This window comes from Hyaena hyaena, unplaced genomic scaffold (genome assembly GCF_003009895.1).
Source record: "Hyaena hyaena isolate Hyena2069 unplaced genomic scaffold, ASM300989v1 scaffold_121, whole genome shotgun sequence".
Classification (NCBI taxonomy): Eukaryota; Metazoa; Chordata; class Mammalia; order Carnivora; family Hyaenidae; genus Hyaena; species Hyaena hyaena.
This window is the reverse complement of record NW_024080753.1, coordinates 1,118,906-1,143,315: the sequence shown is the minus strand read 5'-3', so window position 1 is coordinate 1,143,315 and position 24,410 is coordinate 1,118,906. Positions and strand designations below refer to the sequence as shown.

Genomic DNA, 24,410 nt, shown 5'->3' with positions numbered 1-24,410 from the left:
CAGGGGGCCCAGGAGGGCTCCTCAGGGAGGACGGCCTCTGCCGGCGATTGCTGTGCCCGAGGCCCAAGGGCCCCGCCAGGTGCCGATGGCTGAGGGGGACCAGGTCGTCGTCCTCACTCCCGGGCACACGGGCAGGACACGCTGTCTTCGGCAAAAGTAAAACAAAGCAACTGTCACCCCCTGGCGTGCAGATCCGCCCCTGGGGGCCCGGCCACCGGCCTCACAGATGCGCTGAGCAGAACTGAGCCCCGTTGAGGGCCGGTCCAGACCATGACCCCGAACTGAGGACCCCTTCCCTGAACAGGGCCTCCCGCTGACCCAGGGCTCCCACGCCCCGGTCTCCAGGGCTGCTTTGGAGAGGATGCCCCGCACCCCAACTCCACCCGTTACAGGCTCTGTGCCCTTTGACAAGTTACGTGACTCTGCTCACCTTCTTTCCCCTTCTTTAACATAAGATTGGAAACACCAGCTTCTTTCTCCCTCAGATCCCTTCCAGAATGAGCTGTGTGCCTCGAGTTGAAAATAAACTTACATGCTCAGCAGAAACAAGCGCTCGCTCCTCCACGACTCACACAGAACACCTCCGGCACCAGATGTGTGGGGTTTTCCCTTATCAACCGACTCTCTGGCAGCGGCTGGGTGTCCTGCAATTCCACGCTGGCCCCGGCTCCCTGGAGCGAGCTCCAGGCCCCAGGGTCAAGGGCTCAGGACTGCGTGCCTTCAGGGTCAAGGGCTCAGGACTGCATGCCTTCAGATACTAGTTCCAAGTCCCGAGTCATTCACTTTTGACGAACCAGCTATACTCAGGGTCCCCACGACCCCCTCCTGAGGTTCAGTAATTTGCTGGAGCAGCTCGGCTCAGGCTGAGGCCGTGGAGGGTCCTGAGCACCAAGGAGTCAGGCTGTGCCACTCTAGGCACATGGTCATGCCTCCCGGGAAGCTCTCGAACCCCATACTTCAGGGACTCTTACAGAGGCCCCATCACGTAGGCACAATCGATTATTAACTCATTTCCCAGCCCCTCTTCTTCTCTAGAGGATGGGGGAGGGGCTGAAAGTCCTAAGTTTCTAATCATGGCTTGGTTTTTCTGGTGGCCAGTCCCATCCTGGAGTCCCCCAGAGTCACATTAGAATAAAAAATGTTCCTATCACCCAGGAAATTCCAAGGGACTTAATTTAGGAGCCTTGTGTCAGGAGCTGGGGTCAGAGACCAAATACCAGCAGGCGCCCAGGACAGATTCTGTGTGTGTGTGTGTGTGTGCGCGCGTGCACGCGCGCGCGTGCACCAAGGGTAGGCAGGCTGCGTTAACCTTGAGGGAGGCCGGGGAGGGTGATGGAGTCGTCTCCCATGCAGCCAGGGGAAACCATGGCCCAAGGGCAGGCAGCCAGACCCGGGGTTGCCCGCAGCCCTCCCTTCACCCCTTCTGTGCCCCGCCAGCCGAGGGCAGGGGAGGGGCCGTGCCTAGGAGAGAGGTGACCATCCACCCGGGTAGATGTGCAGCAGGAGCCCAATCTCCGAGTGCCTCCCGTCTGTGGGGCAGCGGGACCTGCAAGGCCTCAGGGACTTCCCAGGGACCGTCACCTCCACCTGCCGAGGAGGTGTGCCCTGGAGGACTTCCTGGAGGCCGCTGCTCCTCGCAGGCTGGTCGTGGGGAAGACAGACTGTGGCCTCGCCTTGCTGTGGGGCGCTAACCCTCTCTGCCTCCCCTCTCCTCCCACCCACAGGCCTGGCCACCGTTTTGCAGAGCCCCGACGGGAACTGGGTGGCCCTGGGAGACGGCGCTGGGCCACTCCCCCGCCTGCTGGCCAAACCGAAGAGCGGCGCGTTCCAGGCCCTGGAAGCAGCCTCCGGCGCGGCCTCTGCCTACGAGGAGATGGGCTCCGACAGCGAGGAGGACTTTGACTGGAGCGAGGCCTTGAGCACACTGTGCCCGCGGCCCCGGGGCCCGGCCAGCAACCCCCAGCTGCAGCCCACACAGGCCCAGGGTGCGGACCAAGGCCCCTCGGCCACCTCGGCCTCCTCGGGGCTCTCCCCCAACCCCGAGGCCATGTGCTCTGACTCGGAGACCTCCTCAGCGGGCTCCTGGCGGCAAGCTGGGCGCCGGGCCAGGCTGTCCTGGCTGCAGAGGAAGGCCCCCGGGGACCCCGCCGCGGAGAAGATGCGCCTGCAGGGAGAGCTGGACGTGAACTTCAACCCCCAGGCGGCCAGCAGGGAGACCTCGGACAGCAGTGAGCCCGAGGGGGTGCCTCCGGCTGCCGACCGGAAGGCCAGGAGGGGCAGAAGGGCCCGTGTGGGCTCGGAAGAGCCAAGCGAGGAATTGTCTTCTCCCAGCGCCCATTGCCAAGGGCTGGCTGCGCATCAGGTAATAAAACCGGGCGCGTGCAGGCGCACGCACACACTTCTCGGCAAGGTGTGCCCTCTCTACCCTCCTGGTGCAAAGGCCTGGGTTTATAGTTCACGGACCTGGATTCTGGCCTTGGTTTGCTGCTAGGTAGTGGTCTAGACAGCCCAAGTCACCTCTCTGGGGCTCACGGCCTCCTCTCTGGAGATGAGCGCTTACAGGTCAAAGTGGGCTTGCGGTGATGCCCCAGGAACAAGTCAGGGATGCAGAGTCTCAGGCCCCGCCCCCCTCAACCCTGGGCCTGTGGTCCAAGGCGTGCGCGGATCCAGTTCTCCTGGTGATTCAGCGTGAGGGCCACGGGCTTGGGGTCTAGAGTCAGGCGGCCTGGCTTCAAATCCAGCTGTTGACCTTGGGCGAGGGCTCAGGTCCTTCCTCTGTAAATGTAGATGATGTTACAGCCCGTTTTCAAAGAACGGTTGTGATGTGTGCGTGAGGTAAGGTGCATAAGGAACTAAAGCTCCATCCTAGGCACGGTATGGGGTTCATGAAATGTGATTTCAGTAGGGTAACTGAGGGCGCAGTTTACTCACATTCTGCGGTTCTTCTGTCCACCTCACACCCCCGCCCGGGCTCCTCAGAGGCTTGTCAGCACAGGTAAGTTCATGAGCCTCCTTTGAGACTGCGTGAGGTATGGCTCTCTTCATAGAAAAATGCACCCGTACACACACACACAAATATACACACACAAATGTACACACAAATACACACACACAAATATAAACGCATATACACACACATACACATACACACATACACACAAATACACACACAAATACACACATATACACACACGAATATACACACACACAAATATACACACAAATACACACATATACATACAAATACACATACACATACATATACACAAATACGCAAATATACACATATATACACACACATATACACACATACACACACATATATACACAAATACACACAAATATTCACACAGATACATACACACACACATACGCATACACACACACATACGCATACACACATGCGCTCACATCACTTTACTTACAACCTCAGGTAGTTCGTGGACCCCCAGCCAGACTGATCTGTGTTCTCTAAACACACCCTGCTCGCTCGCACCTCTGCGCCGTGACCACGCCGTGGCCTTCCCCTGCCCTGCCTCTTCCCGGTGAAGCACATCCCGGCCAGCTGAATGTGGAACTTTGTGGAGCCCACGCTAAACTCAGTATTTTCTAAACTCGAAAGTTTAGAAATTCTCCAGTGCAGCCTGGAGAATTTAAATGGCCTCGTGTGAGCAGAGGATTGCATTTGAAACTGAGAGTCTAGTGGAAGAATCTAGATCGTTGCCCCTGCCTTCTGCAGGCCCACATCACCGTCAGCCTGACGTTCTCCGCTCCTGGAGAAGCATCCCCGCTCCTGGGACCTCGCTGCATGCCCGGTGGTACTCAGCCCCCCAGCCCTGCGTTCCTAGCTCGGGTCTGACCAGACGCAGGCTCTGAGTCGCGGATTTGGATGTAGGGTTGGGGGGAGGAGATCACGGGAACCCCAAGAGTGAGCCGGGGTGTCGGGAAAGGCCTCTTGGGGAGCACTGTGGAGAAGTGGGGCTGAAGGCCCCAGCAGGGACGACCGAGAAGCCACGTGGGGCGCCCCTCCCACGCCAGGAACATTTATCCACAGCCCCCCACGCCCCATTGTAGAGAGCGGCCCCACCCAAGAGAGCATTAACTCCACACACAACCCGTTTGCAGAGACATCCTTCCGGCAGAGGAGAGGGAGGCCCAGGCCTGAGCAGGGAAGCCGTCAGTGGGCCACGGACTACCCCTCGGGACCTCAGGCGACTCAGCTAGCTCGAGGGGCCACAGGCTGGGCCACCACCCGGGCCTGCGACCGTGCCCTCTTGGGAATATGGGCCAGACCCCTGCTCCCCAGGCCCCGTGAGGATCGCTGTAGACTCCGAGGCCCTCGGGTCACAGAACCTGGGCCGGTCCTGCCTGAGCGCTAATGGGTTGCCTAGGAAACACCCTTTCTTTGCTCCGAGGTCCCGCTTGCCCCTCTGTAAAACAGGACCCCGTACAGATCTGCGTGTGGGACTGTTGTGATCAGAGACTAGACCCAGTTCTGCGGACGGTGAGCCGTTGGGACCTGGCTCAGGTGGGCACGGTGTGACAGAGCCTTTGGCTGACGCGCCTGAGGGCTATTCTAGACTCACGCGCCCGCACGCAATGCCATGTAGCCGCAGCGTCTGGCTGCGTGAGCTTCCTATTTATCCTGAAGCGGCTCGAAAGTTGTCGTCTGGGGGTAGGAGAGCGCTGGGACCCGCATGGCTTCTGCCTGCCTGCAGTGTCCCGCCCTCCCCAGTAGGTGGCAGTGGGGTTGCACCAACAGACTTCAAACCCGGCCCTCCTAAGGCGTCTTCCTCTTTCCTAGGGCAACTCTCTTCTCTCTTCCCAAAAAAAAAAATTAAAAAATTAATTAATTAAACACACACACACACCTCCAATCTGAGGGTTGCGTGGATTTTTTGAGAAAAGTATGAAATCTTTTGTACATACGTATGTACATATGTATATATGTATGTATAGGATTTTTAACTGTTTGCATGCTTTTTACCTATGCAAACTTCACGTAAAACCTTGTGAGCGTACAAATGCGGTGCCCTTGACCGCAGCCAAGCCCCTGCCGTGTCCCGCAGAATAACTGAACCTAAGTTTGTGCATCAGCACACACGTAGCACGTTTAGGAATACAGTCTGGAAAGGAATCTGGATTTCAGCAAAGGCGGCCTTTCCCCTCCATGGCCTCCCGTCTCCTGCTGTCACAGAGACAGAAATGTCAGCGTACATCCCCAAGCAGGGCCTGGTGGGCAGCCTGGGGGAGGCAGCAGTGTGTCCGGCGTGCAAGCGGGAAGTGTGCACTTCCTGTAGCGAATTTTAAAACAATAATAAGTTCAGTAAAAGTCAGCCTTTTTATTGCCACCGTGCACCACACCGGGTCAGTTCTGAGCAGCGCACGTTATGGTTAGGCCTTCAGTGCCTCTGCTCTCTGCTTTTCCGGATGGTATGTGGTAAGATCTCACCTTATTTTTTTCACATTAAGCATTTGTCACAAAATCATTCTTAAATAATTCATCCTGTATCTGCTGGCCTCAGGTGCCCCCTTCAACATACATTAACCTTCTTTTATTTCCACGAGCCTGGTTTCCTTATGCTCTGTTTTCTTCCACTGACGCGGAAGGTCCCATTCATGTACAAATGCAACTTTATTTTAACTGTAATCACTTCATAATGTACTTTGTATCTGGTACGTGATTTCCCTCCGTGGTGTTTTTTGTTGAGGATATTTTATAAAGTGTCTCAACTTGTCTCTATCCTTTACTCACATAAATGATTTTCTTAATTTATTATAGTTTATTGTCAAGTTGGTTTCCATATAACACCCAGTGCTCATCCCCACAAGTGCCCTCCCCCATGCCCAACACCCCCTTTCCCCTCCCCCTCCCCCCCCCACCCGCATCAGATACTTTGTTCTCAGTATTTAAGAGTCTCTTAATCGTTTGCCTCCCTCTCCTTAACTATTTTTCCCCTTCCCCTCCCTGTTAAGTTCCTCCTAATCCTCCTATATGTGCAAACATATGGTATCTGTCCTTCTCTGCCTGACTTATTTCACTCAGCATCACACCCTCAAGGTCCATCCACGTTGCTACACAGGCCAGATGTCATTCTTTCTCATTGCCATGGAGTATTCCATGGTATAGATAAACCACACCTTCTGGGTCCATTCGTCCGTTGGTGGACACTTAGGCTCTTTCCATGATTTGGTTATTGTTGAAAGTGCTGCTGTGAACATTGGGTTACATCACATAAATGGTTTCTTACAATCTTCTCTTCAAGTTGAAGAAAATTCCAGGTTTTGATTCGATTGCTCCAAATGCATTTATCTCTTTGGGGAAAATGTGTGTCTGCATATGACTGACGCTCTCCTCCCATCGGTGCCCTTCGTGTCTTCATTCACTCACTCTCTGTCAAGTTTTAGAGTTTTTTTCCAAAGCCCTCCTCTTTTTGTGAAGAAGTTCTTAAGTATGTCATACATTTTATTGACATTGTGGGTAAGATCTCTTTTTTATAGGTTTATTTATTTTTAAGAGACAGAGCATGAGTAGGGAGGGGCAGAGAGAGAGGGGGACACAGAACCTGAAGCAGCTCCAGGCTCTAAACTGTCAGCCCAGAGCCCGATGCAGGACTCGAACTCAGGACCCCTGAGCTGAAGTCGGACGCTTAAGCGACTGAGCCACTCGGGCTCCCTTAAGATCTCTCTTTTATCCATTCCCTATTCTAATTGATTTCTGTTGGTGTATAGAACACTATTGATTTTATGTTTATAATTTTATAACTTAGCTCTAATAAATTCTTAGTCCTAATAGTCTTTCACATGATTCTTTTAGCTGTTCCTGGTAGATCATCATCTTGTCCACAAGGAAGGACATTTTTTATGGTTTTCTTCACGCTTTACACTTACTTCTCTTGCTCGGATGATGCCCGGCGACCATCTGTGTGCTACACTATGAAGCAGTCGTGACAGCCAGCATTTGGTGTCTGCCTTGCTCTGGTCCTTGGTCACCTGCTTCCGGTGGTGACTCCTTATGTTTAGTAGGTCTGGTTTAGTATGTTACCTCCTGTACCTTTAGTAGACATTCCAGAACAAAGAACCATCTATTTCTGATTCCCTAAGTGATGTAAATCAGGGATGTGAGCTTTATCAACTGCTTCCTGCCATCTCTCAAAATGATCCTATGGTTTTTCTTCTGTTGATGTTTGTAAATCACATTAGTAGATTGCTTCATCCTAAACATCTTTTCATTTGCTGCATAAATCTTCCTGGATCCTGATTCCTTTCTGCAAAAGCTAGTTTCTATTTGCAGGTTTCCATTTTCATGCCATCTTGTTCAGCTTTGCTATCAAGTTATACTAATGACTTGGCAAGGATTCTCTGTTGTTTACTCTTTTCTAGAACACTTTATATGTCATGGTAATTTTCTAAAAGTTTGAAAGAATTCACCTACAAAGCTATCCAGGTATGCCCCACTGAGAGGCAGCTTTAGAGGTGAATTTTATGTGAAATATTTTATATATTTGAATAGGTAGAAAATATATATTGGAAATAAATCAGAAAACAAGAAAGTAAAATGAAAATTATATTAATTGATATAAAAGCAAAAACAAAAAAACTTTTGAGATCAATTAATAAAATGATAATCTGGCTCACATACATATGTGTATATATGTGTGTGTGTGTATTCGTTATATATAATGTAATATATAGTGTGTGTATACAAGTATACATATACATATACGTAATTTCCCTCAAGTGCAGCTTTGTTCATGTCCCATAGGCAATGTAGTGAACCCGTTATCAAAATTTTGTAAGTAAATTATCATTTCCAACGTGAATCTTTTTAATCAAAATTAAGAGGTACTCAGAAAAGTAGATAATTTTCTGGTTTGTTTTGCTTTGTTTTTGTTGCCAATTTTTAGTGTTACAGCATTGTGAGCAATAAATATGGTTTACGTCATTTTGCCGTTGGGATTTCCTTGGTGACCCAGCACGTGGCCAGTTTTTGTGACTGTTTCATATGTGTGTTTGAAAAGAACACATATTCTCTGTTGAGTTCAGACTCCACGTACACTCGCACAGTGTTGTGCACGTCAGCGGGGTAGACAAGGTCCTGCCTCAGAAGCTCATGTTCCTTTGCCTTCGTGTCCGTCAGGCTTCATTCCCCTAACTCCCCACTCTTTTCTACGGCTGTCGTCCTGCTTCTGTGGTTTTCTTACTTTCTGTCTCTTTGGACTCCAGTGACTTCCTGGAAGACAGGGTAGCATGTGCGGGAGGCCCCACTCCCTGCGGGACCCCAGCCCTCGCCAGCCCCGATCAGCACGTAGGGAGAGCCAGCCGGGGGCAGGGGTCCTGTCCCACATCCTCTCACTGCATCCCCAGCCTCCAGCCTCACCTCACTTGTGCCTCAGCACCGGGAGTCGCTCCGTTCTCGGTTACCATAGACTGCTAGGTGCATTCCCCGACCTCCAGAACCCCAACCCCTGATGTCCGCCGATGGATGAGATCGCGCGTCAGAATCACTTTCCCTCCAAAGCCCTGCAACAGGCATTTCACCGTCTCTTGACTTGGAGTGAATTGACACCTGAAGACGCCCTAATTCTTTCCTTTACACGCAATGGTTTTCTCTTCTCTTAGACCATTTGTTTGATTTGCCATAATCTTTAAAGAGCAAACATTTCGCCCAAATGGTAGTGTGTTCTCATTTCATGCTATTGGACATAATACAAGGAGCTCTTTTCTGCACACCTAGGTATTTTCCCAACCCTAATGTTTTCTTCTGTCATTTTGACTCTTCCTTCTTCCAGTCCTCCTGTAATTCTTATGCTGGATCTTGGTTCTCTGTCTTCCATGTCTGCAGTCTTCTCTTATTGTTTTCCCCTTCTCCTGCTGATCTTGTTCCCAGCCTCTGGAATACCTGCCCAAATTTGTCCTCACATCAGTCATTTGTGTTCCCAGGATTAACTCTCCTGTTACCATCGTCAGATGTGAGTTCTAATCCTGATGCCATGCTTGCAATCTTTCTGGGTCTTTTGTATCAGCAGTCTCCCCATTTTATCTCATGCGACAGCCTTGCCTTTTAGTCTGAGTGTTTAGCCCTCATAACTTTCTATACCTCTTCATTGAGACTCTGTATTATTAGGCCCGAATGAAAACACAAAACCACTATCGGACATTGTGTCCTACTTATTAGTAAAATTTATGTGATGCCTTTGTCAAGCTAGCTTTTGTTTCCTTTGCTCTGCAGTATTTTTCCTTAAGTTCCGTGTTAACTTTTTTCTATTAGTCATGGTTAAATGAGAATAATGCTTCTCCACCCCAGTGTTTACCAGTATCTAGCATGCTCAAACCACTTCCCCTCTGCCAGCATAAGATAGGACCTTTCTCTCACTCTCATTGTCTTGCTTTATGTTCTTTGAACAAATGGCTATGAGCCTACAGTATGTATACGTATGTTGAATGAATGAATGGATGGAAAAGAACAATAATCATTCTATGTTTCTACATGGTTTTATAGTCTCTGCCCTGGGCGCTTTATATTTCCTGACCATACCTCCTAGGAGGCAGCATGGTACCATGGTGAGTTCTTTCCTCTGCCCACCTGAATGTTTGGGGGCAGATACTTTCTAAGTAGTTATAAAACAAGAAGGAAGTAAGAGGGCTAGAAGTAGGGTTTATCTCTGGGTGTTTCAAATGGCCCAACACCACAACAAAGGGCTCGAATAATGTGCTTTTGTTGGTTTGGTGATTGTTTTATCTTACTACTTTATATTGTTTTATTTTATTTTATTTTATTTTATTTTTTTATTTATTGAGAGCATTTATCTTATATTCTGAAGCAGGGCTTGAGATGAGGAGGGCATGAGGGGAGGACCAGCAATTATCCTGACCACCTGGGAGATGAGAGTGGACAGGTCCCCACAGACTTTTTTTTCTTTTCAGTTCCTTTCCCTGGGCTTTGTGCTTAGTGAAAATTGTTCCCATCCATTTACTAGTAACAAGCTGCCTTCCATTCCTCTTTGGTTATGTAAGTTTTCACCTTTATCTGTATCTTCCCACACAGTTCTGATGGAAACTTTGGAGAGGTTGTAGAATGGCGTTTGCCACATGCCATTTTAAAATGGAAACCGGCTAATTAATTTTTCGTTGATTGAGACATCAGGGCTGCAGGGGGCTGCTATTTTCAGTTTCCTCTGGCGTTTCACTTTGTGTCGTGCTCATTAGTGGAAGTTGGTTCCTTGGGGGAAATCTGCCCCCTTGTCTAGCATGCTGGATCCCAATTATTCTTAAAAGGCATTTTAAGAATCTTGCCACATTGAGAAGCCAGTCATTCTTTATAACCAACAATCAGTAAATATTCTTTTATGTTGTCTTGCTACAGAAAGAACTTAAAGTGGTTTATATCAATGTAAACACAAGAGAATAAAATGAAAATATAAGAAAAGTAGGGCAAAGGGGAAATCAGGATAGGAAAAACAAATGAAGCCAGAAGGCATGTTAGTTCCCAATATGGATGCAGTGAGGTCCTAATCACCGGCCAGGAGTCCCAAAAATTTGGCTCTGAGCTTTCCAGAAGACAATAGGAAGAGAATGATGTGAGCAGCTTGCTGAGTCATGGAAACCATATTAGAACAGCGAATCCATTCCTGAAAGCCTGCTGCTCCTGGGGCTGAGATCCCTGAGAATTTATCCCCTGGGTCCCCATGGAGAGAACGCGGAACGCGTCAGCCTCCGCTGTAAATGCTCCGAACAAGCGCACACGTTGTCACTCAGCGTGGATCAGTGCGTCACCACGGCACAGTCCCGTCAAGTCCGTCTGTCAGGGGCCAAATACACCGACCTCTGCTGGTCCAGGTTCCTCGGGATTCAGCCTGGGGTACGTGGAGGAGTGGGTGTCTGCCTCCCCACGGCCTGGCTCGTGAGTGTCTTAAGTTCCGAATCCAAGGGGACGCTCTCGGACAAGTGCTGGCGAGACCACGGGCTTGGGGGGTATTGTGACAGCCCCTGCACCCCCAGAGCACCGAGGCAGCCAACAGGTGCGCCTCCCTCTGAGTGCGCTGAGGGAGCATCCCCCAAGCAAGCCCTTCAATCTGCTCCAGTTGAATTTGAATTTCCTCCGGTACACAGACCGAAGAGTGGTAACCCCCACACCCTGCACCCAATTCTTCACCACCAATATTCTTTTTTTTTTTAATATTTTATTTTTTTTAAGTAGGCTCCACACCCAGCTGGTGTGGGCTCAACCCCAGATCAAGAGTTGCACACTCTACCAACCAAGCCAGCCAGGCGCCCCTTCCCCATCGATTTTCAGATGTTCTAAGGCAAGGAATTTTGCCTGAAATGCAAACTTAAAGAGAAGATAATATGTAATATGACTGAAAGCAGAATGGCTCTGAGATAGGGCTGCCCTCTGCCCTTGCCCCTTACTCCCGCCTACACCACAGCCTAAGCACGTACAAATAATCACCAGGAAACAGTTTTGAGTGGGTGTGACCAATACCCCCTCAACTGAAGAAAAATCTTAAGTCGGGTATCTGTCAAGTGATGCCCCTTGAACATGAGGACTGCTGGGTGTGCTCTCCAGGGTAGCCTCACTGCAGAGAACAGGTCTAGAAAACAAAGAGAGACTCTTGCTGAATAATGGTAATTCTTTTTTTTTTTAAATTTATTTATTGTTGAGGGACAGAGAGAAACAGAGCATGAGCAGGGGAGGGGCAGAGAGAGGGAGACACAGAATCTGAAACAGGCTGCAGGCTCTGAACCTGACTTGGGGCTCGAACTCACAAACCGTAAGATCATGACCTGAGCTGAAGTCAGATGGTCAACCGACTGAGCCACCCAGGTGCCCCTAATGGTGGTTCTTAAATACGATCGTGTCATAGGCTCTATTGAGAACGTGATGAAAATGAGCTTTTCTCCCCATTGCGTGTGTTACATGGGGCAGCGGCGGGCCGGCGGGGGTGGGGGGCAGTGATGCATAAACACAGTCCCTCAAAGGTTTACACTCAATGTCAAAGAGGTTTTGGAGCAGGAGCTTCTCAGAGGCTCCACAGACTGGGTTAGAAGTCCTGCTGGGTAGGATTTTTAATCAGGAGTCCCGATTTATTGGACATTAAGGATCATCCACCAAAAATAATGACATTAGTTTTGCAATAAGGTAAATTATAGTCTTTATTTGGGGCAGATATTAAATACCAGGGCTAATTATCAGTTAAGACCTTTCCTTCTTTGCGCAATCAAACCTCGTTAACTCCACAGAGAAAATGTTGAGCTCTCTATTCCGGATGGCTTGGACCTGAACCTAGCTCACTCGAAATCGATAGCAAGTCTTAGACACCAGTGAAAAGAAGGGGATCTGGAACATACCTCAGCCGCTGTACCCCGGTCCCTGCCCTGAATGTCCTCACTTTTAGGAAAATTTTCCTAATGATTCTGACTTGCATGTGGGCATTCAGGTCCAAGTCTAAATGGCCATCAAAATCCAGAGGTCACATAACTTAAGTCTCCACTCAATTCCAATGCAGAGTCAAAGAAAAAAAAAAAACAAACAACAGATGAAATCCACTGTTAATGATGCTTTATTCCTAACAGGTTTCTCTACAAAGTGATAAACCAATCGTGGTCAGTATGAAAATAATTGTGTCTCAAATGCCTGTTCTTTGAGTAAATTTGACCTGAGAGGCCCAGGCTAGTGATTTCCTAGCTACTTTACATGGGACTGCCATAATGGGACTTATTCTGGTGAATAAGTCCCTGCCCTTTCAGAGACAGCATAGTCTAATTCTGTCAGGGAGGAGAGTGTAAGGAGAGGAACACGGATGAGCGCCAGAGCCCGTCAGTCGGGGAATGATTTTTTGTTCTGGGAGAGAGAGATGTGCCCCAGATTAGATTAAGATCTAATTCATTTGGGTTTTCTGGTTTATTTTTTTTTGAATTTTTTTTTTTTTTTTTTTTTTTGAGAAAGAGAGAGAGTGTGAGTGCGAGAGGGGCAGAGAGAGGGGGAGACAGAATCTGAGGCAGGCTCCAGGCTCCGAGCTGTTAGCACAGAGCCCGACGTGGGGCTCGAACCCATCAACCATTAGATCATGACCTGAGCCAAAGTCAGACAACCGACTGAGCCACCCAGGTGCCCCTTGTTCATTTGTTTTTAAATCGCTTTTATAACATTTAAGACTCAGAAAACAGCCTGGGATCCACACAGGACAATGGATGTGTCAGTGTAAAAGCTAAAATTAAACCTTCCACATCGGTATCTAGGTGCTAAGTTTTCACAACCTCCTTTAGCAAATGCATCCGCAACAGCTGGCGCCCGCATCTGCCTTCCGGACGGTTCCGCCGGCCAAACCCAGGTCCTTCCGTGTGAAGGAGTTCTCGCCGAGGCAGAAAGAAAGAGATTTTCGTGTTCAATTTGATAAGATTACAGGTGACTCATTCCCATTTTCACCATGTTAGTTGGCCCAGGGTTTGGTGTGTATCTGTGTATGTGTCCTTATCACAGCAGGTAGGAGACAAATAAATGCCACAGTCACCGGGGCACAGCGTGTGACTAAAACTGGATTTGGGCTGGTGACGATACTTAGGGAGAGGACACACCTCTGCCTTACAGCACCAGAGACGAAATTGTCTCAGAAGACACAGGTCAGCGGGGGAGCCAGTCCCGAGGCTCATTCTCTCTTCTCTGGCTTCGGGACAGCTCTGCCAAGCGATCTGCGAGTAAAACCGCGTGCCTTTGCCACACACAGTGGTCCCAGGGCGGGGGCACCATAGTCAGGCCCCTTCTCTGAAGTTCACTAAAATGCCTAAAAGCAAGCTGCAGACACTGCTGTTTTAGGTCAGGTGCGGTATTTTTCCCCAGCGGGAACACGGAACCGTGAGGACCCTAGGACACGCTCAACCAAGGCTGATACGGAACGTGTGAACGTGATCCTTGAGCCGGGCTTTTGTTCAGAGGTGGAGAAAACGCTGAGTCTCCCACCGCTCCCTCAGTGACCTGGCAGCTGAAAGTCGGGCTTTGTGAAAAACCGTTCCCAGGACTGGGGTTGCTCGGTCTGGAAGGCATTGACCTTCAGATGTGTGGAGGATTTTGATAAGGACGATGGGGAGGCGTAATAGGAGGAAAACGCTTTAAATTAAAGCAGGCAGGATTTCCAGGTGCATAAAGACAGATCGCAAGGGTGAGTGAAGGTGAGAACACTTCATCCTCTGAGGAAATATGAAGGAATCCGTCTCCAGAAAGCTTCCAGAAAAAGTATCGTCTCCCTCATTTAAGCTCCCGCTTCATAAAAGATGAGATTGAATCCTTTGCCTGTTGGGTTCCATCCCTGTTCTGTGGTTCTGCTGTCTTTCTCGTATGAGCTCGCGTTCACCTAGAGCATCTGGCCTTGTCTCGGCAGAATGGCAAGAGCTTGGCCCTCAGGGCCAGGCCGTCTGGTCACTTGACCTTGGACAGCCTGCTGAGCCTCAGAGTCCCCGTGGCTGCTCAGGGAGCCTCCAGGACACCTGAGTGAGGCCCGCGTGTCCTGTGCTGGCGCAGCGCTCACCCGCGCTGGTGCACGCGGCCCCCACGCTCACAGCCCCAGCACCCTTATTTACTTCCCTCTCTGGACTTCTCAGACTTGAGTGTTCGTACGTTTCCCAGGGATTGTTCCAAGGGTATCCGGTTCGATTCACAAGCTCCATGGAGATCACGCTGGCCACCCTCAGTTGCCCTGGTAATCCGGAAAGTGCCTTCTTTTTGGGCGATGGATGGAATGAAAACCAAAAATAAAAATTATTATAAATAAGGGGCGCCTGGGAGGCTCAGTCGGTTGAGCGTCCAACTTTGGCTCAGGCCATGATCTCACGGTTCGTGGGTTCGAGCCCCACGTCGGGCTCTGTGCTGACAGCTCAGAGCCTGGAGCCTGTTTCAGATTCTGTGTCTCCCTCTCTCTGACCCTCCCCTGCTCACGCTGTCTCTCTCTCTCTCTCTCTCTCTCTCTCGGAAATAAATAAAAACATTTAAAAAATTATTACAAATAAGAACTTCCTGACCACCAAGAATGTATGAACAGACCCTTGTTTCAGAAACCGTACCAGCTTATCTTAGTGAGTATGCCGTCATTAGGTGTCTAAAAATACACTTTCTCATTTAGCCGGGTCACCAGGTTCCACACACTAAATTCATGTGTGCAAGAAAAAGGTGACCTTGTATCCTTCTGTAAATGCCTCACCCTTCCTCCTCTGCCTCCCCACACTGCACAGCCAGCCCCCCCCACAGCACAGCCAGCCCCCCACACTGCACAGCCAGCCCCCCACAGCACAGCCAGCCCCCCCACTGCACAGCCAGCCCCCCCACTGTACAGCCAGCCCCCCCGCACTGCACAGCCAGCCCCCCCCCTGTACAGCCAGCCCCCCCCACTGTACAGCCAGCCCCCTCCACTGCACAGCCAGCCCCCCCCCACTGTACACCCAGCACCCCCACACTGCACAGCCAGCCGTGTGAACTAGACAGTCGAAGAACATGTTGCCTTTTGTGATTTCTCTCTTCAAAACTGTCTTGCCTGGGGCCCTGGGGGGCTCAGTGTATGTGTCCCACTCCTGATTTCAACTCAGGTCATGACCTTGCAGTTCATGAGATCAAGCCCCTTATCAGGCTCTGTAGTGAGCATGGAGCCTACTTGGGATTCTCTCTCTCTCTCTTTCTCTCTCTCTCTCTCTGTCTCTCTCTGCTCCTCCTCCACTCTCTAAATAAATAAATAAATAAATAAATAAGTAAATAATAAAACGGTCTTTCCTCTTCTAGGTAAATAATTAGTCCTCCAGCCCCCCACGTCTCCACTTTTGCCATCTTGGGGCACCTGTGGGGGAGCTTCTGTGACCTTGTGGCTTCAGGGCCATCTTAGAGCTAAGCAGGGCCCCCGGGTCCTTGCAGGTCTCCTCAGGGAAGGGGTCTCTGTTCACAAAGTCACTCCCACCCCGCTGGCATCCTCAGACTTGAGAACCCGTGGTCTGTTGCCCGTGTGCATGGTCAGAATCCGGCATCTCCCCGTCGGTCCCCACCGTGGCTGGCACGTCATCGCCCCTGAGTCCCGGCTGCCTGGCCCCAAGGCAGCCACCTCCCCACCCAAGGAAACACTGGCAAGCCCACCTTCCAGAACCACCGACGATCTTCCGTGAGCCGGCTCCCAGATGCTCTCGGCACCGCACAGGAGCCGGCAGAGGCCCGGAGCCCCGTCAGGCCTCCGTCTGAGGCCCTTCCTCAGGGTCTGATGCAGCTCTGACACAACAGCCCCAAATTAATGCGGTCCAAAGAGTGAGAGGCCACAGGCAGCCTGTGCGGCTCCTTCTCCCTGGATCCCAACTGAGGAGCAAGCAAAATGCAGCATTTGAACTTTAGGGAACTTTGGTCTCTAGAAACGTCTTCTCTCTTTCCATAAAATCTGGTTTTCTACACCGTCACCACGTTGTAGAGGTCGTGGAGTGAGCTGATCAGTGATCCTTTCGTTCTGGATCTGAGCTCTCCTCCCCTGGGTAAAATGTGTCAACTGAGAAACATTGGTTTCTTATTTTCAAAGAAATGTCATCCCATTAGACATACCAATGCCAATCCACAAAGTGGAGGGAAAGCACCGGTGGGCAGGCAATTCCGATTTTCAACCAATTATGGGGACTGTCTTATGCCCAGGTACCCATCTTGCTGAGAGGTACCCAGCTTGCCCTTAACGAATTCCATTCTCTGATTATTTTTTCAAGTCACAAAAGGCTCTTAGAAGTCTCCACCGTCCTGCCTCTCATCTTCTCTAAATGCAGAGTCCATGTTCGCAACAGGCTCTGGAATCCAACCACCCTTCTCCCCCTTCCTTTGCTCTGCTCTCAGCTGGAAGCTTGCCATTCCCTCTTCGAGTAACGTGTATCTCTCTACACCAGGAAGTAGGATTATGTATTCTTTTCATTGTTTCTTAGTCTTTTGGGGGCATGGATGCCAGGGAAAATCTGATGAAAGCTAGGAACCCTCTCCCTAGAAAAGTGTGCGTGGAAACGGAGGTGTGCAAACCGTATCAGGGGTCCTCAGAGGCCAGCCACAGACCCTGTTAGCTGAGACCCCAACTTAACACCTGTTGTGCCAGCCAGCTCGCCTGGAGACTGACGTTAAAATCGGTATGTGGGGAAAACCTGTCAGTTTATAACAGAGTGGGGATGGCCTGATCCTTTGTAGACAGAAAAAACAGACACATTTTCCTTTGGAGATGCAAATATTTGTTGATGTTCTTGGTAAATATGACGGGGCCAAATATTACTCAATTAGTTTTGAAGCTCTGGTGGCTTTTGATAACGATGCTTCCGTCTACATTCGTGGTATTACGTCTCCTAATGTCAGATCCCTGTGCATGTGGCTACAGTGTTTATTGAACTCTGGGATCATCATTTATCATTAGTACAATTCTCAACATTCACATAAAGCTGGACATATATCCTGATGATCTCTAGGGCTTCATCCTTTAAAATTCTACTCAGCTGTCAACGATTCCTAGTTCCCTCCCAGTGATACCCACCCGACGAACTAGGTAAGGGCTGCCCCCCGAGACTCATCAAACGCTCACGTGTGTGCAGCGAAGCCAGTGTGTCAGGACAGTGTCTCTTCACCACCCTATGACCACCACCAGAGCAACACAATTGCCGCCCCCACCCGTGAGCTCCAGTGGCCAGCACAGACCGGCACTTAGTAGGCACTCAGAACGCATTTGCTGAATGTAGACCGATTCGCCATTGACCAAGTCTGAAGGTTCTGGTGAGGTAAAGAAATAGGCCAAAGCTACAGAAAAGCAAACCGGAGTGAAGACAAATAGCACACACTGCTGCTATTTCAGTGCGTGAAATCTGTTGAGTGAGCTGGAAAGAGGTTGCCGGATGTGGGTTTGTGGCCAGTTGCTGACTTCCAGGCTAGTGTAGTGCACGCCACGTGGCAGCAGCGGAACTATCTGGTAGACAAGCCCAGCTCCTTAGGCTCATCCTTAACCCTCTACAGTCTGACCCACGCCCATTTGCCCCTCCCTCCAAACCCCCTACTCTCCCATTCCTGAGCCTTATGCCGGCAGCCACACCAAGTGATCTCATGCACCCTGGGTCTTACTGGCCATGCTGCTTCCTCATCAAGAGTGCCTGGGCCCACATCTACATACTAAAATTTCCCTCGTCTTTCAAGAACCTACTCAGAGGCCATTCTTCCCATTTAGCTTCCTTGTATCCCCAGACAAAAGAATTCCGAATTCTCAAGCACACTGGGAGAACTGGTCACCTCCCATGAGCCCAGCTCATCACTGATTCTGCTCAGGACCAGGAAAATAGTCATTTCCAGTGGATGCTTTTTCTTTTATCAATCCAGTGGCTCTTTTTTTTTTTTTTTTTCAATTCTACGTCATCTGTTTCCTTTATGTAGACAGCTGCCTTTCACATCTGTCCAGTATAACTGTTTGGTAAATTTGATGCACAACCATCACAAAGAATTAAAGAATCTGTCACACATATAGCAAGATGGTCCAGATTCTTACTATAAAATATTATATGATGAAGCTCTTCCTGTTGAATGACTAACTGCGTGAAAATACCATATTTCCGTTTGTCCTTATAAATACATTATTTCCTCATCGATTCTTCAGTTTGAGGATATTCACCTTGAGGCACTATCGTCTGAAGACCCTTGGGCTGAGATTTTACTTACACAATCAACTTACCATCACTGTTAGCATCTGAAGATCTCTCCTCTTTGAATTAATCCCCTGAGTCATCTAATCATGGCGAAATGGCGTTCTCTATCACTTTTCTTCTCTCTGCAGTTATGGAACATTTTGAATTCTCAACTGTATGCAGTGAGCTAAAAGCAGACTCAAAATGGTGATGATTTATTTCATTACTGAATATCCTTCCAGGCAATTCCATTCTTCCGTTTTAGTGTTTTGGTGTCTTTTAGCCTAATTGGGAACAATTGATGAGTAATGATGAAAGATAATTCCCAGGACGATGAAAGAGCAAAATATTTCAAAGGATGGGAAAAATAAGATCACAAAGATCCTGTCATGTACCATAGATTTATGAGAGGGTCCAATGAACCCACATAGTAATTACAAAATAGAATGAGTCTTATTTTATTTTTTAAAAATCAGTAAATTTTCTCTTTGTTCTTAAGAAACCCTTCAAGAAAGAATAAGGGAATAAAATGTCAAGCCTTATAAATAGAGCAACTCAAAGAGAAATTTAAGAACTAAAGTTTGGTCTAATGGACCCCGATGGTTTGCTGAGGGTTATCTTGTTAAAATTCCATACACATCTGTCCACCTTAAGGCCAAGGACAGAGCGGGAGTCACAATCTCCATGTGTTCAGGAATCTACTCCCAGAAGAAGCTTCAGAGGTATCCACCAAATGGATGGTAGGAGCCAAAGCTGTCATTATTAAGCGGGGAGTGCACTTATCAAGGGAAGGTCACACAGTATTGCTTACCTACGTACAAGGACCTCGCGCCATCTCACAGTCTTTGCCCTTTGCCCAGAATGCTGTGCTTCCCTGTCTCCCTTTTAGCTCAGTAACTGCTGCACCTTTGCATGGCCACTTCCACGAGAAAGCTGCCCCCACCTTCCAGCCCTGAAGGAAGTGCCCCTTAGTGGCCCATCACAGCATCCTTCCCCAACCCCATTCTCTGCACTCACCACCAGGACACTTAGCCCCTGGGTTTCAGTGCGTCCCCTCCACCAGGGAGCCACCGACCAGGCATCTCAGCCTCCTGCTACCCACACAGGGCTGCCAGTGGGCACCCGGGAAGCAAACACTGAATTCCAGCACGTTTCTGAGCACAGACGCTCACCTGCATGAAGCCTTTAACGAAACGTTAGGTTGCATGTATTTGAGAAAGTAAAAGTGGAAAGGAAAAGGCCACCCGCAGGGAAAGCAGGTCACGTAAGAGAGCTTGGTTTTCCTGGGCCGTGCTTCCCAGGGAGGCGAGGGGAACCAGCAACAGGGGTGTGGCAGACGAGGCCTCAGCTCGTGATTCTGATTTGCACGTAGGCGTCCGGAGACCCGTCGGAGACCGACATCAGCAACGGGGCTCTGCACCCTCGGGGCCGTGGGGCCGCCACGGAAGAAAAACTGAGAAACAGGCTGTACGAGTTAGCAGTGAAAGTGAGTGAGAAGGAGACATCCTCGGGGGACGATCAGGAGTCGGAGCCCAAGGCGGAACCCCAGAGCCACAAGGACTGTCTGTCCCCCGAAGAGAATGGCCAGGACGTCCAGGAGGAGCTGAAGAAGGTAGGCGCCGCGCAGCACTTGCAGACGGTGTGGTTCGTGCAGCCGGGCGCGGGGAAGGTTGTGTACTTGTGCAGAAGTGTGCTGGGCCCCCCGCGAGCTGTCTCAGATGCCTGTCCCACGCGCACGGGAGAGCCCCGGAAACCCCAGCTGTTTGGCCCTGAGTGGTTCATGCAGGAAAGGGGCCATGCACGTCCCAGGCCTCCTGAACCTTGTCCCCTCCTTGGGCTAACCATCCTTCACAAGACAGCCCTTTATTTTCGAGTCCATAATTTATTTTTTTTTAATATTTACTTGTTTTTGAGAGACAGAGCACGAGCAAGGGAGGGGCAGAGAGAGAGACACAGAATCTGAAGCAGCTCCAGGCTCTGAGCTGTCAGCACAGGGCCTGACACGGGGCTGGAACCCACAGACTGTAAGATCATGACCCTAGCCGAAGTCGGACGCTTAACCGACTGAGCCACCCAGGTGCCCATATTTACTTATTTTGTAATGTTTTTATTTATTTTTGTGTGGGAGAGAGACACACACGGAGAGAGGGGAAAAGAGGATCCAAAGCAACCTTCGTGCTGATAGCAGAGCCTGATGTGGGGCTCGAACTCACAAACCATGAGTTTATGACCTGAGCAGAAGTTGGATGCTTAACCAACTGAGCCACCCAGGCGCCCTCAAGCCTATAATTCAATGCTCACGGTCCCTCATGTTGGTAAAGGACCATGTTCCCTCCCGCCCCTGCCCTGTCCATTAAGAATTTTGCCTGTGGGTTGAGAACATCTAGCCGTCCCTCTTTTAGTCAATGCTGAAGCTTCAACCCATGGTCCTTGTGCTGAAAGTGGCCTTCTGCACCATTGAGCTCTGCGATGTGGAGCTTTGGGTGTGTGTTTGTTTGGGGTGTGCCAAACAAACCCCGTGCGGCATCCTGGTGTTTTAAACAGTTAGAAGTCCCCCAGCCCCACCCCCATCGAGCGCCACGGGCATTGCTTAGAAACCACAGCAGGAAGAACCCCTGGTAGAAAGGGGGTCCCGGGCCCCCTGCCCCCCAGTCAGTGCTCCACCCCCATCCTTCCCTCCACAGCTTCTCAAAGCACATCCGTGCTAGACTTGGCCACACTAGAGTCGAGATAGCGCTGCGGCTTCCACTGGAAGAGGAAGAAGCTAACGTTTGTTGAGGGCCTCCTCTGTGCTGGGGGCTTTGCTTATTTTAGTTCATTCATTTCATGAAAGCCGTCGGAAGTGGGTGCAGAGGAGGAAACAGGCTTGTTCGCTAGTAAGTTTCAGAGCTGGGCTACCTCGCGCATCTGCTTGGCCTCACATCACAGCCTCCTTCCCTTTCAGCGCGCCGCTTCTTCTGTAACTCGGATAAGATCTCGCCTGGAAACACCTCGATTTCTTTGCACTTGCGGTCAGTTTTTTCCCCTATTCTGAGAGTACATTGTATGGGCTAACAAGTTACTGGCAGCCCATGTGAATGGGGGAGTGAGCCCCCTTCGCCTGCTCAACACCCAGGCTGTTAGAGCCCAGCCCCATAGTGCAGGTGGGTGCTGTGGAGAAGCCGGGCCAAGCCAGGAATGACCACAGACGGCCGAGAGCAGGCCCGGAAGGATGTGGGCGCCATCTCCCATGGCTGAGCCCCTGAACCCCCCAGTGGCTCAGACTGCCTTTCACTCATTCCCATCCCACCCTCCATATCCACTGAGTCCCTGTTCTCGTAAATCTATCAGGTCCTCTGCCTGTGGACAGTGCACACGTCTTTCGGCTGGCATGCCTGTGCGCTGGAGCATGGAGCGTGGGCCTCACAGGCAGCCCCTCCCAAGAATGTGGGCTCCAGCCATTTCCTCCTCAATGGTAATGGGCTGTGCTCCTCTCTGTCACTTGAACCCCAGTCCGGTCCCACTTGTCTGCCAGAACTGAGAGCCGGATGGCAACTGAAGAACATCGCATTATTTCTTACAATGGCTCCGCACCCTACCGGCTTTGCTGCCTGGTGTTCACGAGGCTGCAAACACTCTTGCTGTTCCAGCATTCGAGGCCGCGATGAGCCATGCGCTCCCGCCCCTCATCAGCCAACAGGCTTCACCTTCTGGAGGCACCGCCACCACTCTGCGCTCGGTTCTCCCGGGCAGAGTGAACAGGGAAAGGGGGAGCCAGGGGGCAAAACTCTTAGCCCCCCATCCTTCCCCGTGCCTCGCCGAGCAAGAAACTAGGAGCATTGTTGAAAGCACTAGGTTTTATTCAAGCTCCCAGATATGTCAGTGTCTCAAAATTTAAATCTCTCCCCAGCCTATCACGAATGAGTGCATTCAAATATCCATCAGTTTATCACTTGTTGTATGTAAAAATCCACATAAGAAGACAAAAAAGGTATTGGCACACATTTTTCCCATCAGGCAGGGGGCTAAGAGATGGAAAACAGAAATACAGGTTTATATCTTCAATATCATTTCGAAGCAGAAAGATGTAGGAATTAGGCTTCCAGATTAGACACAGTTTGAATCACAGCCATGCAGTTTGCAAACTCTGTGAATTTTGGTTGATGTCCTAACTCACTGCCGGGGCTTCAAACAAGCCAGTGTATCCTGCCTCCCGCTGCTCCCCCGTCCCTCCAGGCCCTGAGCTGGCTCCCAACACCACGCTCGGGCCCACACCTGTCTTGTTTTTCAGTTGATCCCTGGGACCCATCCCAGGGCTTCAGTGTCAATTGGATAAACAGTCTTGGCCTCATGTGTAGTATGAGGATAACCACGCCCAGTAATAGAGCTGTAAGGGTTGAGTTATGCAGCCTAGGGCTGAGCACATGGCAGGAGCCTGGCAAATATCACACCCCCTGTAACAACCTCAAAGAAAAGAAACTTCACTGCTGTGAGGTCACATCTGTCTGCTGGGACTGAGGGAACAGCTCTGCACCTATTTGCAGTCAGCACCTGGCATGTGGAGCATAGGTCTGTAACCACACCAGGCTTTGGCATGCGATGAAGAGTGTAAGCAGGAAGACACAGCATCAGAATGCCCTGGGTTCCCACCTTCAGGATCAGAATGACTGTGACTAAATCTGGGGCACCTGGGTGGCTCAGTAAGTGAAGCGTCTGACTCTTGATTTCAGCTCAGGTCATGATCTCGTGGTTCGTAAGTTCTATCCCTGCATCGGGCTCTGCGCTGATGGCACAGAGCCTGCTTTAGATTCTCTCCTTCTCTCTCTGCCCCTCCCCTCCTTGCACTCTCTCTGCCTGTCTCAAAATAAATAAACTTAAAAAAAATAATAACCGTGGGAGAGAGGCAAACCATGAGAGACTCTTGAATGCTGACAAAAACTGAGGACTGATGGATGTGGGGGGGAGGGGGGGGATGGGCATGGAGGAGGGCACTTTGGGGATGAGCACTGAGTGTTATGTAGAAACTAATTTGACAATAAACTATTTGTAAAAAAAATAAATAAATAAATAAAAAATAAATAAAAAAAAATAGAACTAAAAAAATAAAAATAAAAAATAATAACCGTGACTCCACCTGTGATCCAACCACAACTAGTTTGTACCGCACAGTGGCCCAAAGTCTTAACTGCCCGAGAGCCTCTGATGCGGCAGGAGCCCCTCTCCCTGCATGGAGGGCAGGCTGGAGGTGGGAGAGCGAACACTGCCTGCGAGCGCCCGTAACCGGTGACTGAGGAGAAGGGAGTAAACACCAGCTGTTTGGCCTCCACCGGCCTGATGACTCTGGGGCAGAGCTGCACTGACTCCCTGAGCCTCCCCAGCACCCTGAGCTCTAGGCGCCCACGCTGCTGAGCGGTCCTCACTGGCCCCCTTCCCACCCCTGCCCCGCTTCCTCCTTCCCCATCACTGTTTCCCTGGACCACCTCCCAAACGAACTAAATCCCTGTCTCGGGTCTGCTTCGAGGTGAGACCAGACCAGGCCAGTAACCAAACAGGAGAAAGGTAGAGTCCGCAGTTCACAAGTACTTCAGTGTTGTGACGGCGTAGGCAGGGAGGATATCCAGGTGCCCGATTGGCTGCTAATGGCCTCTGCCTTCCTGCGAGGAGCCTGGCCTCACTCGGAGAGGGCTTTGCTCAGACACTACTGCCCCTGCCTCCACGGCTGGCCCTGCTCCCCAGGAGCCAAAGCGGAGTAATGCGCCAGTCCCCACAGACACGTGACATCA

General features: G+C 50.3%; 1 protein-coding gene across 1 annotated transcript in view; it reads left to right on the top strand.

Annotated features, from left to right (window-relative positions):
* LOC120235079 (myosin VIIA and Rab interacting protein) overlaps positions 1-24,410 on the top strand; it is a 327,535-nt gene that overhangs the window by 262,989 nt on the left and 40,136 nt on the right. The window contains exons 10-11 of the mRNA XM_039237197.1: positions 1,725-2,362; positions 20,021-20,260. Of these exons, the coding sequence (XP_039093128.1) occupies positions 1,725-2,362; positions 20,021-20,260 (878 nt within the window). The remainder of the gene's footprint in view (positions 1-1,724; positions 2,363-20,020; positions 20,261-24,410) is intronic.